This window comes from Molothrus ater, chromosome 2 (assembly GCF_012460135.2).
Source record: "Molothrus ater isolate BHLD 08-10-18 breed brown headed cowbird chromosome 2, BPBGC_Mater_1.1, whole genome shotgun sequence".
Lineage (NCBI taxonomy): Eukaryota > Metazoa > Chordata > Aves > Passeriformes > Icteridae > Molothrus > Molothrus ater.
Window position 1 is genome coordinate 105,044 of NC_050479.2, and position 17,809 is coordinate 122,852.

General features: G+C 64.5%; 2 protein-coding genes across 2 annotated transcripts in view; both read left to right on the forward strand.

Annotated features, from left to right (window-relative positions):
- The window catches only part of DCHS1 (dachsous cadherin-related 1), a 44,466-nt gene extending 35,371 nt beyond the window's left edge, over positions 1-9,095 (forward strand). Inside the window, exons 16-21 of the mRNA XM_036391726.2 lie at positions 525-736; positions 879-1,033; positions 2,182-2,312; positions 2,776-3,062; positions 3,627-3,765; positions 3,987-9,095. Of these exons, the coding sequence (XP_036247619.1) occupies positions 525-736; positions 879-1,033; positions 2,182-2,312; positions 2,776-3,062; positions 3,627-3,765; positions 3,987-6,601 (3,539 nt within the window). The 3' untranslated portion in view covers positions 6,602-9,095. The remainder of the gene's footprint in view (positions 1-524; positions 737-878; positions 1,034-2,181; positions 2,313-2,775; positions 3,063-3,626; positions 3,766-3,986) is intronic.
- Positions 9,096-11,820: 2,725 nt separating this feature from the next.
- On the forward strand, positions 11,821-17,680 carry TPP1 (tripeptidyl peptidase 1). Its single transcript, XM_036392521.2, has 13 exons — positions 11,821-11,849; positions 12,321-12,416; positions 12,491-12,630; positions 12,703-12,853; positions 13,116-13,237; positions 13,512-13,702; positions 13,910-14,108; positions 15,300-15,488; positions 15,577-15,649; positions 16,140-16,260; positions 16,386-16,544; positions 16,614-16,751; positions 17,412-17,680. The coding sequence occupies exons 1-13, from the start codon at positions 11,839-11,841 to the stop codon at positions 17,550-17,552; spliced, it is 1,731 nt and encodes a 576-aa protein (XP_036248414.1). The 5' UTR covers positions 11,821-11,838; the 3' UTR covers positions 17,553-17,680.
- The last annotated feature ends 129 nt before the right edge of the window (positions 17,681-17,809 follow it).

The window sequence follows — 17,809 nt, forward strand, 5'->3', positions numbered from 1 at the left end:
ATGATGGATGGGTGATGGATGATGGATGGATGGAAGGATGGATGGAAGGATGGATGGATGGATGGATGGATGGATGGAAGGATGGATGGATGGATGGATGGATGGATGGATGGAAGGATGGATGGATGGATGGATGGATGGATGGAAGGATGGATGGATGGATGGATGGATGGATGGATGGATGGATGGATGGATGGATGGATGGATGGATGGATGGATGGATGATGGATGGGTGATGGATGATGGATGGATCATGAATGGAGGGATGATGGATGGAAGGATGGATGGAAGGATGGAAGGATGATGGATGGGTGATGGATGATGGATGGATGGAAGGATGGATGGATGATGGATGGGTGATGGATGATGGATGGATCATGAATGGAGGGATGATGGATGGAAGGATGGATGGAAGGATGGAAGGATGGATGGATGGATGGATGGATGGATGGATGGATGGATGGATGGATGGATGGATGGATGGTGCTGATACCTCACTCCCCCTTCCCTCTGTTCCCCTCCAGGTACCATCTCAGTGCAGGACTCCAGTAGCCTGGACTTCGAGGCCAGCCCCCGACTGCGCCTCGTGATCCAGGCAGAGACTGCAGCTTCCTTTGGCTTTATGGCCATCAACCTCAACCTCCAGGATGTGAACGACAACCTGCCCCGCTTCCAGCTGCAGAACTATGTGGCATTCATCTGGGAGTCACAGGGCTATGACTCACCTGTCATCCAGGTATGGCAGGGCACAAACAAGGAACACCTGAGCCCTGGCCTGGCTGGGGTTATGGGATGGGGGCTGCATGGGCCTGGGGTTGGCACCAGCACACAAGTCCTGCCTCAGGGGCTTCACAGCTGAATCTCATGTGGCTTTGCAGGTGCTGGCAGATGACCTGGACCAGGGAGTGAATGGGCAGGTGACTTATGCCATCAACCAGTCCCTGCCAATGCCGGGCTTGTACCACATTGACCCTCAGACTGGCACCATTACCACTGCTGCCATCCTGGACAGAGAGATCTGGTCCCAGACACGGTGAGTGCAGCCAAGCTGGGGGATGCCAGGGCAGGGACAGAGCTGTGGAGCACAGCCCCGGGGCATGGGGAACACTGTTCTTGGTGCCCCCAAAACTGTCCCAGCCTGGCTGTGAAATGGCTCTATCCAGCATCACAGCTGAGGATCAGTGGGAGTGAAGGACATAGGAGCCAGATGGCCAAGATGAGCCCACACACAGCTCAGTCAGGTCTCTACCGAGCTGAGGAGATTGTGAGAGGGCCCTAGGTTCATCCATTCCCCTTCCTGCCTCCTTAATCCGCACTGCATCTGCTCAATTTCTTCCACTTCCAAGCACAGGACACTTGTGTTCTGCCACATGGCTCCAGACCCCTGCACTAGCCCCCCCAGATGTCCCCTCTCATCCAGACAGGTCTCTGGGCCCCTCACCATATGTGCATGCTCTGGACGCCCATCCACACGTATGTGAAATGCTGGCAAACACCCCACTGTGAATCTGAGGCTTCTCCTGCCCTTTCCCACACACCTTGCTCCAACGAGGACCCCCAGTTCGTGTTCTCCCCCTTCACAGGTGCCCCCATGGCTGGGGGTTCCTCTGTCCTCTTCCCTGTGGGCGGAGTCTGGGGTATTCCTCCATCCACACACCCCTCACCATTCCAGAGAGGCTCCAGGTGTTCCCCAGCAGCCAGAGAGCCCCAGACACCCGCCTGCACCCCACAAGGTGCTCTGCCTGCACCCACACACCTTCCAGACTTCAACACATGCCTTAGGTGTGCAAAAACCTGTTGTCGTGCCCCACCATGCTCTCCATGTACCACACCCACTGCCCCACATGTGCTCTCCAAATCACAGAACCACTGAGGTTGGAAAAGACATCTGAGATTGTTGAGTCCAGCCTGTGACTGGTCACCACCTTCTCAGCTAGACTAGAGCAATGAGTGCTGCATGCAGTCTTTCCCTAAACGACTCCAGAGGATGCCCTGCACAGATCCATCACCCCAGAGTCTGAGCTGCTGTGCATTTCCCTCCACACACACACACTCCAGGCCTGTGCACACCTGCAGTTCACGTCCCAGGTGCAATGCAGTGTGCAGTGCATATCCCAGTACACGGGTGAGGTGCTCCCTCTCATGTGTGGACACACATCTGACCCTCATGCCTGCCCACAGCCTGGTGGTGACAGCGATGGACCGAGGGACACCCCCGCTGATGGGCTCGGCCACGCTGACCGTGGTGGTGATGGACATCAATGACAATAGCCCCACCATCCCGGTGCCCTGGGAGATCCGTGTCCCTGAGAGTGAGTGCCGGAGCACTGAGGGCCAGAGCTGGGGTACCATGGGCACCAGGGGGTAGGGAGGAGCCCCAGGGAGGCCAGGCCAGTCCCTGTCAGGAGCTGGGTCACACTGACCCAGTGAAGCCCCCCGAGCTCTCCAGCATGACCCTTGTTCTGCTGCTGTGTCCTGAGGGAGCAACCTGAGTGACCAGCTCAGCCCTGGCCCCTGCCCCATGTCTGGGACTCTGGCTGCAGACACTGCCCTGCCTGCTCACCGTCCTCAGCCAGTATGCCCTGTGCCCATGCCATACCTCCACCTTCCTGCCAAGCCCCCAAGAACTTCTTTTTCCCCCCGGCATTCCCCTCTCCCATAGCATCTTCCCCTCTTCCTGGTGCTCAGGCTCTGGACTGAGCTGGTTTCCCACCAGGTGAGCCAGGTATGCTGGGCAAGGCTGGGTCTGCTCACTCACATGTCTGCTCCCCACAGACACGCTGCTGGGCACCCAGATAGCCCAGCTGACTGGGAACGATGTGGACTCGGGGCCAGCACTGTCCTACACGCTGCTGCTGGAGGGGGACGTGGCAGACACCTTCGGGGTGCTGCGCTACGGGGGCCACGTGTCCCTGACGGGGCCGCTGGACCACGAGCAGCGCAGCCGCTACACCCTGACCCTGCGCGCCTCCGACACGCGCCACGAGACCGAGGCCAACCTCACTGTTCTCGTGGAGGATGTGAATGACAACGTGCCCACCTTCACCCAGGGTTTCTATCAGGTACATGCACCAGGTGTGCCAGCCATCCCACACAAGCCCTCTGCACTCCTGCCTGGCCCCCCTGCCCTTACAAAGCAGAGGATGGGTCTGAGCCCCTTCTGGCCCCACTCTCTGACCCACATCTACATCCTGGCATCCCTCATGCTCTCACTGTGGCATAGAAGGAGTTGAAACCAGGCAGGTGACCCTGGGACCAGCCCCTGCAAGGGGCACAGCTGGATGCAGAGGGTGCAGCAGAAATGGATGAGCACAGTGGGGAGGCCAGAGGGGGTGGGAAATGGGTCCCAGCCCAGACAAGTGTTTGGGGCGAGACCTGGTCCCTGTTGAAGGCTGGCTTGGGCAGCGTGTGCTGCAGCACCAAAGCCCAGGCAAGGGGCTAGGGAGCCCAGGAATGCTTGCAGGGCCTAGGAGCACAAACCCCTTGTGTATGGTTTCCCTGGCCAGTGAGAGGCTGGGTGCCCTTGACTTTGGCTGCCTTGCCAGCCCCAGACCCCCGTCCCAGGCATGCTGGGGGCTCTGAGCAGGGGAGAACCAGATGCTGACTGCGGTTTCCTCCTTTTCCAGGTGCTGCTGCCAGAGCACACACCTGCTGGCAGTGTCATCCTCACTGTGAGTGCAACCGACCCCGACTCAGGGAGCAATGGGGACATCACCTTCCACCTGGCTGTGCCCAGCCCTGATGTTGCCATCGACCCCAGCAATGGTGCGTGGGCTTGGTGCTCTGTGTGCCTCTCTCATGGGTCAATCTAAGGTTGTCTGTGGAGGGGAGTGCCCCGTCCTGCCTGTGTTCAAACCTTCAGGAGGTCACTTTCTGGTGTGGCTGGTGAAGCAGACACAGCAGGGTGACCATCAAATGCTCCTCCAGCTGATATCCTTCCCAGCTCCCACTGGTTCCCATGCTGACCCTGGCTTTGTGCTCCACAGGGACCCTCTTCACCACCCGGCAGGTGGAGTTCAACGCCAGCCAGCCCACCCTGGACCTGGTGGTGGAGGCCCGCGACCATGGCTCTCCCAGCCTCTCATCCTGGGCCACAGTGCAGCTCCAGGTTCTGGATGTGAATGACCACAGCCCCCGCTTCCAGGAGCCGTGCTACAACGCCAGCGTTCCCGAGGACCTGCGCCCAGGCACCACCGTGCTAATGCTGGAGGCAGGCGACGCCGACCTCTCCCGGGAGAACGCCGGCTTTGATTACACCATCGTCAGTGGCAACGGTGGCAACGCCTTCCAGGTGGAGAGCCGGGTGGCCCAGGCCGGGGGGCAGCTCCGCACGCAGGGAGCCCTCGTGCTGGTGGAGCCCCTGGACTTCGAGGCCATCCCGGTGTACAACTTGACGGTGGCGGCCTCGGACCGGGGCCTGCCGCAGCGCAGCGCCACCGTGCCCGTGCTGATCACGGTGCAGGACGTCAATGACAACCCACCCGTGTTCGGCCGGGCTGAGTACCGTGCAGCGGTGAGCGAGGCCGCGCTGCCCGGGACCGAGCTGCTGCGCGTGGCCGCCCACGACGCCGACTCAGGGCCGCGCGGCCGTGTGCACTACACCATCAGCTCGGGTGACCAGCACGGGCTGTTCCAGCTGCACGAGAGCACGGGCGCCCTGAGCCTGGCGCGGCCGCTGGATCGGGAGGCCCAGGCGCTGCACACGCTGGTGGTGCGGGCCACGGACACGCCGGGCGGGCACTTTGCGCTGGTCCCCGTGGCCATTGAGGTGAAGGACATCAACGACAACAAGCCGTACTTCCCGGTGGAGGTGCTGAGCGCCAGCATCCGGGAGAACTTGCCCCCCGGCACGCTGGTGACCACACTGCGTGCTGTGGATGCCGACAGCGGCGCCTTTGGGGAGCTGCGGTACGTGGTGCTGGAGCAGGCACTGGGGGACCCCAGCATGGGGGACGGCCGGGATGCCTTTGCTGTCAATGGCAGCTCTGGAGAGCTGCGCTCCCGCCTCACCTTTGACTACGAGCGAGCCAAAGCCTTCCAGCTCCTGGTTCGGGCCATCGACGCCGGCAATGCCTCGGCCACTGTGACTGTGCGGGTGCTGGTGACGGGGGAAGATGAGTATGATCCCATCTTCCTGAGCCCCTCCTTCAACTTCGAAGTGCCCGAGGGTGCGCGCAAAGGGCAGAGCATCGGGCGGGTGCTGGCCACGGATGAGGATGAGGGGGTTGATGGTGTTGTGCTGTACACCCTGGCAAAGCCCTCACCGTACTTTGCCATCAACCAGACCACGGGCTCAATCTACCTGCGTGTGGACAGCCAGCCCCAAGCCGGGGCTGGGCGCACCAAGAGGGAGCCACGGGAGATGAGCCTGGAGGTGCAGGCCCGCAGCCCGCTGCCTGCTTCCCGCGTGGCCTCTGCGCAGGTCACCATTGACGTCACGCACACCTCCTTTGGCCTGGCACCTGACCTCAACCTCCTGCTGGTGGCCGTGGCCGCCTCGCTGGGTGTTGTGGTGGTGCTGGCCGCCGTGGCCATCGTGCTGGCCCTGGTGCGCTCCCGGCAGCGCCGGGGCCACAAGAAGGCAGAGGCAGAGGGGGCACTGGCCCGTGCACAGAGCGGATCCTTGCAGAAGCTGGGCCGTGAGGAGCCAGCGCTGCCCGGGGCTGAGCACATCTACCACCAGGCACTGCCAGGGTATGGGACTGAGCCGGCGGGGCCCTACACGCGGGGCGGCTCCCTGGACCCCTCGCATTCCAGTGGCCGTGGCTCTGCTGAAGCCGCTGAGGATGACGAGATACGGATGATCAACGAGTACCCACGCGTGGCCAGCATCACAGCCTCCATGCAGGAGCACATTGCTGCCCGTGGCCCTGACTCTGGCATCCAGCAGGATGCTGACCAGCTCTCCGACATCTCCTGTGAGCCAGCTGCGTTGGAGAGTGCCCAGTGGTTCAAGAGCAAGAAGGGCTCTGGGCTACTGCTGCCGGGGCCACCCCTGCAGCTGTACCGTGAGGATGGGGGAGGCAGCGCCTTCCTGGGCGTCCGCTGCGGCCTCAGCGTCTCCTCACAGCCCCAGGACTACACCTTCCCCGAGGACGGCAAGCCCTCCGTGGAGGGCTCGCTCACCGCCATCGTGGCCAGCGATGAGGAGCTCCGCGGCAGCTACAACTGGGATTACCTGCTGAACTGGTGTCCCCAGTTCCAGCCGCTGGCCAGTGTTTTCACGGAGATCGCCCGCCTCAAGGATGAGAGCTCCCTGCGCAAGCCCTTCCCAGCCAAGCCCAAGGCAGAGCCCAAGCCCCGCATCGACCCCCCGCCCCTCATCACCTCAGTGGCCCATCCAGGTGCCAAGTCTGTGCCCCCCAAGCCGCCACCAGGCAGGACCTTCCCGCACCCGTCCTCCCTGCGCCGCTCGCCCATTAGCCACGAGGGCTCCATCTCGTCCTCTGCCATGTCGCCCAGCTTCTCCCCATCGCTGTCCCCGCTGGCCGCCCGCTCCCCGGTGGTCTCGCCCTTCGGCATCTCACAGGGGCCATCCACCTCCACCATCAGTGCTGAGCACTCGCTGGAGCCCCCTGAGGAGGCCGAGCTCAGGATTTAGAGCTGGGCCCTGGACTCCTCTGCCCCAGCCCGCAGCCGTGGGGCCGGAGCGGGGCCCAGCCCAGGGCTGCCAAAATGGGCGCTCATCCTGCTCCCAGCGCTGTGCCTGGCCTGGGCCCTGGGACTGCCAATGCCCTTGGGGGCCGTGGCCCCTGCCCCTCCCCACAGCTTGGCAGAGCCTGTGCTGGCTGGTGCCCTATGGACTGCTGACCCCAGTGCTGGCACCCCGGGGTGATGGTCCGTGTGCTGCTTAGCCCGGGGTGATGGTCCATGTGGCTCAGATGGGTGCTGGGCACGATGGTGCTTCACGGTACTTGGTGCTCCAGGAGCGACGAGGAGCTGAGGGGGGCTGGAGGCCCAGACCCTGCCCTGCCCAGGGCCATGCAGCAGCCTGGGTGCAGGAGGACCCTGAGCCTTCCCTTGCGACCCTCGGAGCTCCCAGGGCAGGGAGCGATGCCCCGTGGCTGGCGGGTGATGTCCCGGGCGGGGTGCAATGCCCTGGGGCACGGATGCTGCCTGTGGGAATGAAGCTGGCTGGGAGGGGACACTCACCGGGCTGGCTGCAGCAGGAGGCAGCAGTGCCCACACCTTGGTGCCTGTCTGTAGCTGGGCAGGGATAGGAGAGCCTTTGAGGTCTCTCCAGCCCTTTGGCTACCCACTGCAGGTAACACATCCAGGGAATCTCCTGCCCAGAACTTCAGGATGGTTCCTGTGGTCTGGGAGGGAGGCGCCTGCCATGCTCAGCACCGGAATCCCATTCCTGGGAGCAGGTGCCTCTCTGGGCAATGTCCCAGGCAGGGACAGTGCCCAGGCACAGTCAGCACAATGGGGCTGGCAGAGCAGTGTGCAGCTGACAGGGACAGCCCAGCCTCAGCAGCAGTGGGGATGGCTGCTATGACCCTCAGGCTTGGCAGGCAGCCTGCAGCCTGCAGGGGCATAGGTGGGAGGTGGTGCCCCAAAAAGCCCAGCATGTTCTCTTACAGCACAGGCGGGAAGTGCTGCCCCAAAAAGCCACATCACCCAGTGTGTTGTCTTACAGCACAGTGGGGACACTGGGCATCTGGCCTTCCCTGGGGCCCTGTTGCATGACTGCTTCCCAGGACAGTCTGGGCCACCTGCAGAACATGGTCAGGGTGCCAGCACCCCCTGCTCCTGGCCCCATTCCCTGTGCGGGGCTGCTCTGCACCCCTGTCATGCATGCTGTGAGCCCAGGCAGAGCCCCTGGCACGGGGCCGGTCCTCATCTCCTCCCAGCACCGTGCACGGCCATTCACACAAGCAATGTCACCCTCACAGCACACCCACCCCACCCGGCTCTCCCTGAGCCGCCTGCTCACCGGGAGCTGCTCCCACATCACAGCCCTGGGAGTGCAGCCCTGGGCTCTGTGATCCCTGCACAGCATTGGAGGCAGACAGAGCGAGGGTGGAACAGCATGGGTGTCCCACAGCTCTGTGATCCCCGCACGGCCATGGGTGCCCCACAGAGCCCTGAGCTCTGTGATCCCCACACGGCCATGGGGGCAGAGCCAGGGTGGAGCAGCATGGGTGCCCCACAGAGCCCTGAATGCCCAGTCTGCTCAGGGGTGTGTCTGGGGGTCAGGGGGACACCCTGTGCCTGAGCAGAGCCGGGAGGAAGCTCCTTCCCATCACACGTTCCCCAGACCCAGCACACGTGCGGCATGGCTGCAGCCCCAGCCACAAAGGGGTTGTCACAGCAGACAAATGCATCACTTCTGCCCGTGCCCCCTTTCCCAGGAAGAACCATCTGTGGCTGCAGCTCCATGTGTCACAGTCAGCCTCTCATCCCCCTTGTGCCATGGGGTCCTGGCACATGCTGCTGGTCCCAGGTGCTGTCCTGGGCACAGGGCAGTGACAGGGGACAGGCATCTGCAACAGTGGGCACCAAGGGGGCCCCACCAAGGGCCACGCCCACTCTGCTGGGGACCCACAGGGGCCTGGGGTGCCCTGGGAGGAGGAGATGGTTCTGCTTTGGGACAGGGACAGCCCACAGAGGCTTTTGGAGTGAGCAGCCCATCCCCTCTGTGTCCTGCTCACAAGCACCGTGGGAACACATTGTTCTCCCCAGGCCCTGTAGGGACACTCTGGGGGTGTCCTGTGGTCCTGTGTCCCCCAGGACTGTGGGGGCACTCTAGGGCTACCCAGTCCCATGCTGGGGTGCCCCATGCCCCTGGGCTGCCCACACAGCCCAGCTGCACTGCACATCTGGGATGGGGACACAGATGGGTCACCCTGCACGCCACAGGAAGGGCCAGACACACGCACCCTGCTTTGGGCTGGGGTCACCGAGCCCCCAGTTATTTATTTTTACACATTGTACTACAATTCCTGTTTTTACTCATTTGTACCTTTTGTATTGTGTCTCGTGGAGCTGCATGTGCCAGCGCTGCCCACGGCCAGGCAGGGGCCGCTCGGTGCAGCCTGAACCCAAGTGCCAACGTCTCAAAAATGCCTTAATAAACCACACGTTTGTACAGACACCGCCCCATCCCTGCTGTCCTGGGCGCTGTCAGGCTGGCACCATGTTCCCATGGGGCTGATGGTGGGGGGATAGTGGCCCTGCCCCATGCAGGGCTCACGTGGGGCTGGCCAGGCTCTGGTCCCACATCCATGGCTGCGTCCTGCCAAGTCCTTTTCCTGAGGGGTCAGTGAAGGACCATGGCCCTGGGGCTGTCCAGCAGCCAGGCTGGCTATGTTTCCATGGCTGGGTGTGTTTCCATACAGGCACGCATGGAAGGCATGTCTCCACACGTGCACACAGCTGGTCCCACATGGCACGGGCATCCCTATCCCATCTCATACCCTGGCTCTGGTGGGGACTGTGGGCAGGGCAGTGCAGGCCCCCAGAGCTGCAGCAGCCACACCTGGACACGTCATCTGCCCAGCAGGTACCTCACGTTCCTGGATCCCCACTGAGGAGACCCGGACACACAAATTCCCCAAGGCATGGCCTCATCACAGCCAGCACACACAGACCTGCCCCAGGGATCCCAGTGCTCCCACCAGTCTGCCCAGCAGCAGCTCTGGCTCTGCTTATCCCTACTGGGCAACACAGACATGCACAGGGCTCTTTGCTGATCTCCAGATGCCACACAGGTTCCTCTCACCAAACAGTGCCCCCCAGTCCCGGGAAATGGAGCTGGACACCCAGGAGTGGCTGTGCAGCTGTTAGGTGTTGCATGTGGCCAGACCCAGCAGTGACCATCAACCCTCCATATGATCAGCCACTTCCATCTTGCCTTCCCTGCTTTCCTTTTTTTGTTGTTCCCCAAACCAACCTGTGTACTCCCCATCCTCAGCTCTCAGATTCCAACATCCCACAGTGATCCTGCACAGCCCCAGCCTGTTCTGCAGAGCCCCAGCCTGTCCTGCACAGCCCCAGCCTGTTCTGCAGCCCCCCAGGCATGCCCAGCCCTGCTGGCAGCTCTGGGGCCAGGGGAGCACTCCTGTCCCCCCAGTCTGACAGGGCTCCTCACACTGCAGGGGTAAGCACAGGCCAGCACAGCCGGGGCAGGGGGAAAGGGCCACCCTGTCCCTGATGGTGTCCCTGGGACTCCCTCTGCTCCTCCATGCCCAACCGACCCCTTCCAGCTCCCTGCTGGGGCACAGTGGGCATGCTGGCTGCCCTCAGTGCTCCTCTGGTGTTCCTGGCCTCGGGAAAACCCAGCTGCCCACAGCAGGGACTCATCACCCCATCTGCAGGAGCTGCACACGAGGTCTGGGGGAGCGAAGCTGCAGCCAGGGCACGCCAAGGCTGCCTGACCTCCGAGCACCGGGCCAGCAGCAGATGCTCCCTAACACGATTAGCTCTGCCTGGCCACCTTAATCCCAGCTGTCCAGACAGAGCCGGACAGCAGCCCCTGCAAATCCCATCCCACTTAGAGCCCATCCCCAAACTGCACATGGGGCACGCAGCCCTGGCAGCCCCCCAGCCCCGGGCTGCAGCCAGGGCAGCTGGGTCCCCCTCTGTCTGCGGGCAGGGGATGACCAGGGCTGCCAGGCCAGGGCAGCACAGGGGAGCAGGAACAGACACCTCTGGCACTGCTCCAGTGAGGGGGATTGGCAGCCACGGCCGGGCAGGTGGTTTTCCTATTGCCTGTCTCTTCCTGGCCTGGACCCCGCTCTGCAGAAGCAGGAAAACAGCTGGGAACTGCTGGATGGAGCCGTGGGATGTGCCGTGTGACTGGGCTTGTCACCGAAACTGCAGGAAAACCAAAAATCTCCCAACAACGTTTTTACTGTTAGAGAATCAAGGCATTGCTTTATTCTGGCCAGGATTTTGTTCTGGCCAGGATGTGCAACAGAAATTGTTTCATCCACATATGTCCTGGGTTGTGCAGAGAAAATCATTCCATGACACATGAATTTTACTAGATTTTCCACATATTTTATACAGTCAAAACACACAGAAATTCATTGGTTCATTGGTCCCAAGTTTCAAAGTTCTTAGTGTTTGGTTTCCTGTTTGAGGGTGGTGTCTGGAGTTGATGTTCGTTAATGGTTGTTATCTTTTGTGTATCTCCTGCGCTGTGGCCAGCAGCCCCTCCTGCACGGGACCCCTGACCCCGGCCCGGGACCCCCAGCCTCATTAAGGGGCTCTCCTCCCGCCGCAGCAGCCCGGGAACATCAGCCCCAGGATTCTCGTCCTGCCCGCAGCCCAGGGGCCCCGGCCCCGCAGGGAGCCCTGCCAGCCCGGCAGCCCGACACGGGCCCTCGGCCGAGCCCCCGCTCCGAGCCGTCCCGCCGGCAAATGTCTGCTCCGCATCCCGCCGGGAGACGGGCGGGAACAGGGGGCAGCCGGGGCCGTGGGTGAGCCGCCTCTCGGGGCGGCCGGCAAGCAGCGAGTGCCCGCCGGAGCCGGTGCCCTGCCCAGTCCCGCCCCGCCGCCCGGTGCCGGTTCCGTGCCCAGTCCCCGCCCGCCGGTGCCGGTTCCGTGCCCAGTCCCCGCCCGCCGGTGCCGGTGCCGTGCCCAGTACTCCCCCGCCGGCGCCGGTGCCGTGCCCAGTCCCGCTCCGCCGGTGCCGGTGCCGTGCCCGCCCCGAGCCCGCACCGGTGCCGGCGCCAGTTCCCGGTGCCAGTTCCCGGTGCCCAGTCCCGCTCCACCGGTGCCGGCGTGCGGCTCCGCCCGTCACGTGAGGGCGGTCACGTGGGCGCTGTTTTGGTGTCCCCACGTGGCGGGAGTCACGCGCCCGCACACGCACGTGACCGGCGGCAGGGCGGCATGGCGCGGGGGTAACGGGCACCGAGCGGGCACCCGGGCACGGGGACACCGGGACACCCCTCGGCGGGGGCGGTACCGGGGCGGGGGCGGTACTGGGGCGGGGGCGCCTTCCGGCCCCGGCGGCGATGGGGAACGCAGGGGTCCGGCGGGGCTCCCGGGTGACGGAGGCTCAGGGTGTCCGTGGGGCTCCCGGGTGGCGGTGGGGACGGGGCCCGGGGGGTCAGGCGGGGTTCCCCGGTGGGGACGGGGCCCGGGGGGTCAGGCGGGGTTCCCCGGTGGCGAGGGCTCGCGGGTCAGGCGGGGTTCCCCAGGGTCAGACAGGCTCCGACAGGCTCCGTCCTCGGTGCTGGGACTCGGGAGCTCCGGCGGGGCTCCCCAGACCCGGGCTAAGGCGCAGTCAGACCGCCTTCGGGCTCGGTCCCCGCTCGGTCCCGGTTCCCCACGGCTGTGCCATTGCCCGTGCTCCCCTGAGCCCGTTGCAGGTGTTGGGGGGTCTCCGCCGTGCTGGCGCTGTGTGCGGCCGCCTGGAGCTGCGCGCCGGGGCTGGCGCTGGAGCTGGAGCGGGATCAGCCGTTCCGGTAGGTGCGGGGCGGGGGCCGGGCCGGGTGCCGGTGCAGGTGCCGGTGCCGCCCCGCTCACCGCCCCCCTGCAGCGTGCCCCCCGGCTGGGCCCACGCCGGCCGCGTGGATCCTGGGCAGCCGGTGCAGCTGACCTTCGCCCTGCGGCAGCGCGGCACTGCCCGCCTCGCCCGCCTGGTCCAGGCCGTCTCCGACCCTCGGTCCCCGCGATACGGTAACGGCCACATCCCTGAGGCCCTGGATCCCCGGGGGCCGTGAGGGGATCTAACCCCTCTGTGCCCCCCAGGGCAGTACCTGTCCCTGGAGCAGCTCAGGGACTTGGTCCAGCCTTCCCCAGCCACGCTGATGACAGTTCTGAAGTGGCTGCAGGGCCATGGTGTAGAGGACTGCCGTAGTGTCACCACCCTTGACTTTCTGGAGTGTTACCTGCCTGCAAGGTGAGCTCCAAGGGCTGTAACCAGCTCTGCTGGCCCTGTGGTGCCTGTCCCTGTGTCTCACTACTGTCCCGTCCTGTGCTGGCTGTCCCTGTGTCCCAGTGCAGTCCCACTCCATGGTGCCTGTCCCTCTCTCCCAGCCCTGTCCTGTCTCTTGGTGGATGCCCCTGTGTCATCCCACTCCGTGGTGGCTGTCCCTCTCTCCCAGCCCTGTCCCATCCTGTGCTGGCTGTCCCTGTGTCCCAGTGCTGTCCCTGTCTTGCAGCACGGCTGAGCGCCTGCTCCCTGGGGCCGAGTTCCACCGCTACGTGCAGGGCCAGCAGAGCCTGGTGCGGTCCCCGCTGCCCTACACTGTCCCTGCAGAACTCACCGAGCACCTGGACTTTGGTACGTCCCCCCTGGGGGAGGTGAGGCTGCAGACCCCTGTTCTGTGGGATCCTGTGAGAAGTGCAGGGGGTGCCGGGCTGGGGCTGTGGCTCAGCCGTGGAAGGCTGAAGAGGCTCTTCCCTGGGCCAGGGCTGCAGGGCTGGGCTCTCCAAGCCCTGCTGCTGGCCTGCCCATGTAGAAGTGGGGCAGTGATGGAGAGTCCCAGGGCTCTGTCCTGCCTTGTGGTGGCTCTGTGCCCTGACAGCCTCTCCTGTCCCGCTGGGCTCTGCTGCAGTGGGTGGGCTGCACCGCTTCCCCGCGGAGCGCAAGGCGGTCAGCAGGGCCAGGAAGGAGCCACGGCTGGCACCACAGCTGGCACGGGCGTCGTTCCACCTGGGCGTGACACCGGCCGTCCTGCGCCAGAGATACAACATGACAGGGGGGGATGTGGGGCTCCTGCCCAACAACAGCCAGGCCTGTGCACAGGTAACCACTGCCCACTCAGAGCCCTGTGTGCTGTGGGTGTCCCAGGGATTGGTGCTGGTCCGGGGCTTGTGGCACAGCTGGGTGTCCCTCAGTGGCTGCTGGGAGCCTGGTGTAGCTCACACCCGTGCTGGGCAATTTCCTGTATCAGGATCAAAATGTTACCTTGTTTTTTCGAGAGGAGAAAACCTGTCCCTCTGTGTCCCGCAGTTCCTCGAGCAGTACTTCCACCAAGCTGACCTGGCCGAGTTCATGCAGCTCTTTGGCAGTGGCTTTGCCCACCGCACGCAGGTGGACCGGGTGGTGGGGCGCCAGGGCCGGGGCAAAGCGGGGCTGGAGGCCAGCCTGGACGTGGAATACATCATGAGCACAGGTGCCAACATCTCCACCTGGGTCTTCAGCAATCCAGGTACTGGGGAACAGCCCCAAAGGGCAAGGGGAACACCTGGAGGGGGAGGGAGAGCACCCAGAGGGAGGAGGGGAGTGCCCAGAGCACAGGAGGGAACACTTGGAGGTGTGAGGGAGGGGGCTGGAACAGAGAGGGGAGTGCTCAGAGGGGTGAGGGGAGAGCTGCAGGGCTGTGCAGGCAGCTGGCTGTAGGACAGCCCCAGGTGCTTTCCCAGCTGCTGTGAGTGCACCCTGTGTGCTCCCCAAGTCAGAGCTGACCCTGCACTCCCAGCTCTTGGGGACATCACTCCTGCTGTGTGTAGTGACTGTGAACTGTGTGAACCTTCAACGTCCAGGGTATCCTGAAGCAGGGATTTCATTGCTTGCACCACGCAGAGCAGCTGCCCCGCTCAGCTCCCATGAGGGAGGGCACAGCCCTCCTCCCCTGGGGATTTCCAGCTCTGCTGCAGCTCAGCTCCCACCCACGAGTTTCCCAGTGGAGCAGATGAGGGAGAGTGAGGGAATTGGGGAAAACAAATTGCCAAACAGCTTGCACAAACACAAACAGGGCACAGTGCTAGGGGCAGTGTCCCTGTCCCAGATTGGGAACTGGCTGAGCAGGTGAGTGCCACAGGACAGTGGCCCTGTCCCTGATGGTGACAGTGAGAGCAGAGCGCTGCCCTTCCCTCCGCCACAGTTACTGGTGTGGGAAGGTGCAGATGCAGTGATGTGGGTGACTGAGAGTCAGTGGGGGTGGCTGGGGCTCTGCCCCTCTCCCAGTGACGAGGCTGGAGGGCAGGGTGGGACCAGGGCAGGTGGAATGTGTGGAGGTGGTACATGCACCACTCTGCTGGGACCTGTTGCCACAGGAGGAGCCGAGGTCCTGCTGGGTCCACAGGTGCCCATGTGGCTGCAGCCCTGGGCAGAGTCTTGGAGAGGGGTGTGAGTGCAGCCCCCTGTCCTGGGCTGACGATGACCCTCTTGCCAACCCCATGGGCTGAGCTGAAGCTCAGTGCCATGCCATGTAAGGAGCCCCAGGATGAGCTCACGGAGCTCCAGGGTGTGCTGTGGCTCCATGGCCCACAGGAAGGAGCACTTGGGGCTGCCCTGTGTAGGAAGGTGCTGGTGCTGGTGAGGCAGGGGTCCTTGTGCCATCCCCCATCCCTGATGTCGGAGGAGCTATCCTCGTGTCCCTTGCCCGATGTCCTTGCAGGGCGCCACGAGAGCCAGGAGCCCTTCTTGGCCTGGCTGCTGCTGCTCAGCAACATGTCATCAGTGCCCTGGGTGCACTCGGTGAGCTACGGGGACGACGAGGACAGCCTGTCCTACGCCTACATGGAGCGCGTCAACACTGAGTTCATGAAGGCGGCGGCGCGCGGCCTCACCATCCTCTTCGCCTCAGGTGGGACTGGGCTGGAGCACTGAGCGGGATCCCTCACTGACAGGGATCCACTGACAGGGATCCCCCGTCACCTGTTCTGTCTCGGCAGGTGACGACGGTGCTGGCTGCCGGCGGGAGCACAGTGGGAACCACACGTTCCGGCCCAGCTTCCCGGCCTCCAGGTGGGTGCGAGGGGTTGGTGCAGCCCCCGGGGGCACAGCCAGCCCTGGCCCCTCGGGGGCACAGCCAGCCCCAGCCCTGTGGGGGTATGGCCAGCCCCAGCCCCTGGGGGCACAGCCAGCCCCAGCCCAGCCCTGTGGGGGTATGGCCAGCCCCAGCCCCACGGGGACATGGCCAGCCCCAGCCCCGTGGGAGCACAGCCAGCCCCAGCCCCCAGGGGCACAGCCAGCCCCAGCCCTGTGGGGATACAGCCGGCCAGCCCCAGCCCCTTGGGGGCACAGCCAGCCCCAGCCCCAGCCTCGTGGGGGTCTGAGCCCTCCAAGGTCACCTGGGGATCCTCACCAGCTTCTTACAGACCCCAGAGCTGCAGCCTGTGCAGCTCCGGGGGGTGGTTTGGTTTGTGGGACGAGGCTGGGGTAGCTGAGGGGGCTCTTGGTGGCTGCTGAGGCCCAGGCAGCCGTGTGCCCACCTGCAGTGTCCCCGTTTCCCCAGCCCTTATGTCACCACGGTGGGTGGCACGTCCTTCAAGAACCCCTTCCTGGTGACAGAGGAGGTGACGGATTACATCAGCGGGGGAGGCTTCAGCAACGTCTTCCCCTTGCCTGAGTACCAGGTAGGGACCCCTGTGCTGCCAGCCCGGGGGCTGCAGGGGTAGGGCTGTGGGGACAGGGGGCAGTGGGGATGCCCATGTTGGGGACAGTGGGCAGTGGAGATTCCCACAGGCTCTGCCATCCCCAGGCTGCTGCTGTCGGGCGTTTCCTGCGCTCAGCCTCCAAGCTGCCCCCCAGCTCCTACTACAACAGCAGCGGCCGCGCCTACCCTGACCTGGCAGCGCTCTCTGACAACTACTGGGTGGTGACAAACCGCATCCCACTGCCCTGGGTCTCGGGCACCTCAGTAAGGAGCTCATCCTCTCCCACTGCCCGCGGCACGGCGGGCCCAGGCTGAGGGGTTGTGCCCACGCAGGCGTCCACGCCGGTGGTGGCAGGCATGGTGGCACTGATCAACGACCGGCGCCTGCAGCGGGGGCTACCACCCCTTGGCTTCCTCAACCCTGCGCTCTATCAGCTGCAGAAACAAGGGCTCGATGATGCCTTCTACGATGTGAGTGGGGCAGGGGATGGGGGCTTCAGGGGCTCTACTGGGGGCTGAGGGGACTTTGGGTGTCCTGAAGTGTTGGGCTGAGGCCTGGGGTGGGCCTGTCCGTGGGGCTGGGAAGGCCATGTGTGCTCCAGGGGCTGGGCTGGGGGCTGAGGGGAATGTCCTGGGGCTCCTGCTCCCAGAGCTGTGCCTGGGGCAGGGCCAGCAGTGTTCTGCTGGGGGGCAGGAGAGAGTCCCTATGGCCTTCCCATGGCAGGGGTGTCCTGGGGTTCCCCTTGACCTTTCCATGGGAGTGGTGTCTATAGGCTCCTGTGAGCTTTGTGGGGCAGTTCCCCTTATGTGGCCGGGGCAGCAGTGGCCAGTGACTGCAGAAGTCCCAGGGTGCAGCTGAGCGTGCTGTTCCACATGCCAGTGTCCTGAGGGGACCCTGTGCCATGGGGGTGTTGTGGGGGTCCCCGTGTCAGATGTCAGGGGCCCCTGTCCCTGGGATTCCTGTCTCAGGGATGGCAGGCACGGCTGTCCCTGGTTCCCAGGGACTATGGGCAGGGTCCCTGTGCCCCGGGGTCCCTGTCCCAGGGCTGTGTGGGGCTTCTGTGCTCCGGAGGTCGCTGTATCGAGACTCGGGGGGGTCCCTGAGTCCCCGCACTGAGGCTGTCCCCGCAGGTGATCCAGGGCTGCCACCTGTCCTGCCTGGACGGCACCGTGCAGGGCCAGGGCTTCTGCGCCACCCCCGCCTGGGACCCGGTCACCGGCTGGGGCACCCCCAACTTCCCGCGCCTGCTGCGGGCGCTGGGGCCGCGCTGAGCAGGGCGCCGGGCCCGGACCGCTGGAACAGACAGCGGCACCGGACCGGACAGCGGCACCGGACCGGACAGCGAAGGCCGCGGAACCGGGGGCGGGGCGGGGCGGGGCTGGAGGAGGCGGGGCAATAAACACGCCAAGCCCCGCCTACAGTCTGTTTGTGCCCGCGCCTCCGCCAGGAGGCGTGCGGGGCCATGAGCGTCGGAGGGCGGGACCAATGGGGGCGGGGCGGGGGCGCGACAGAGCCAATGGGCCAGCGA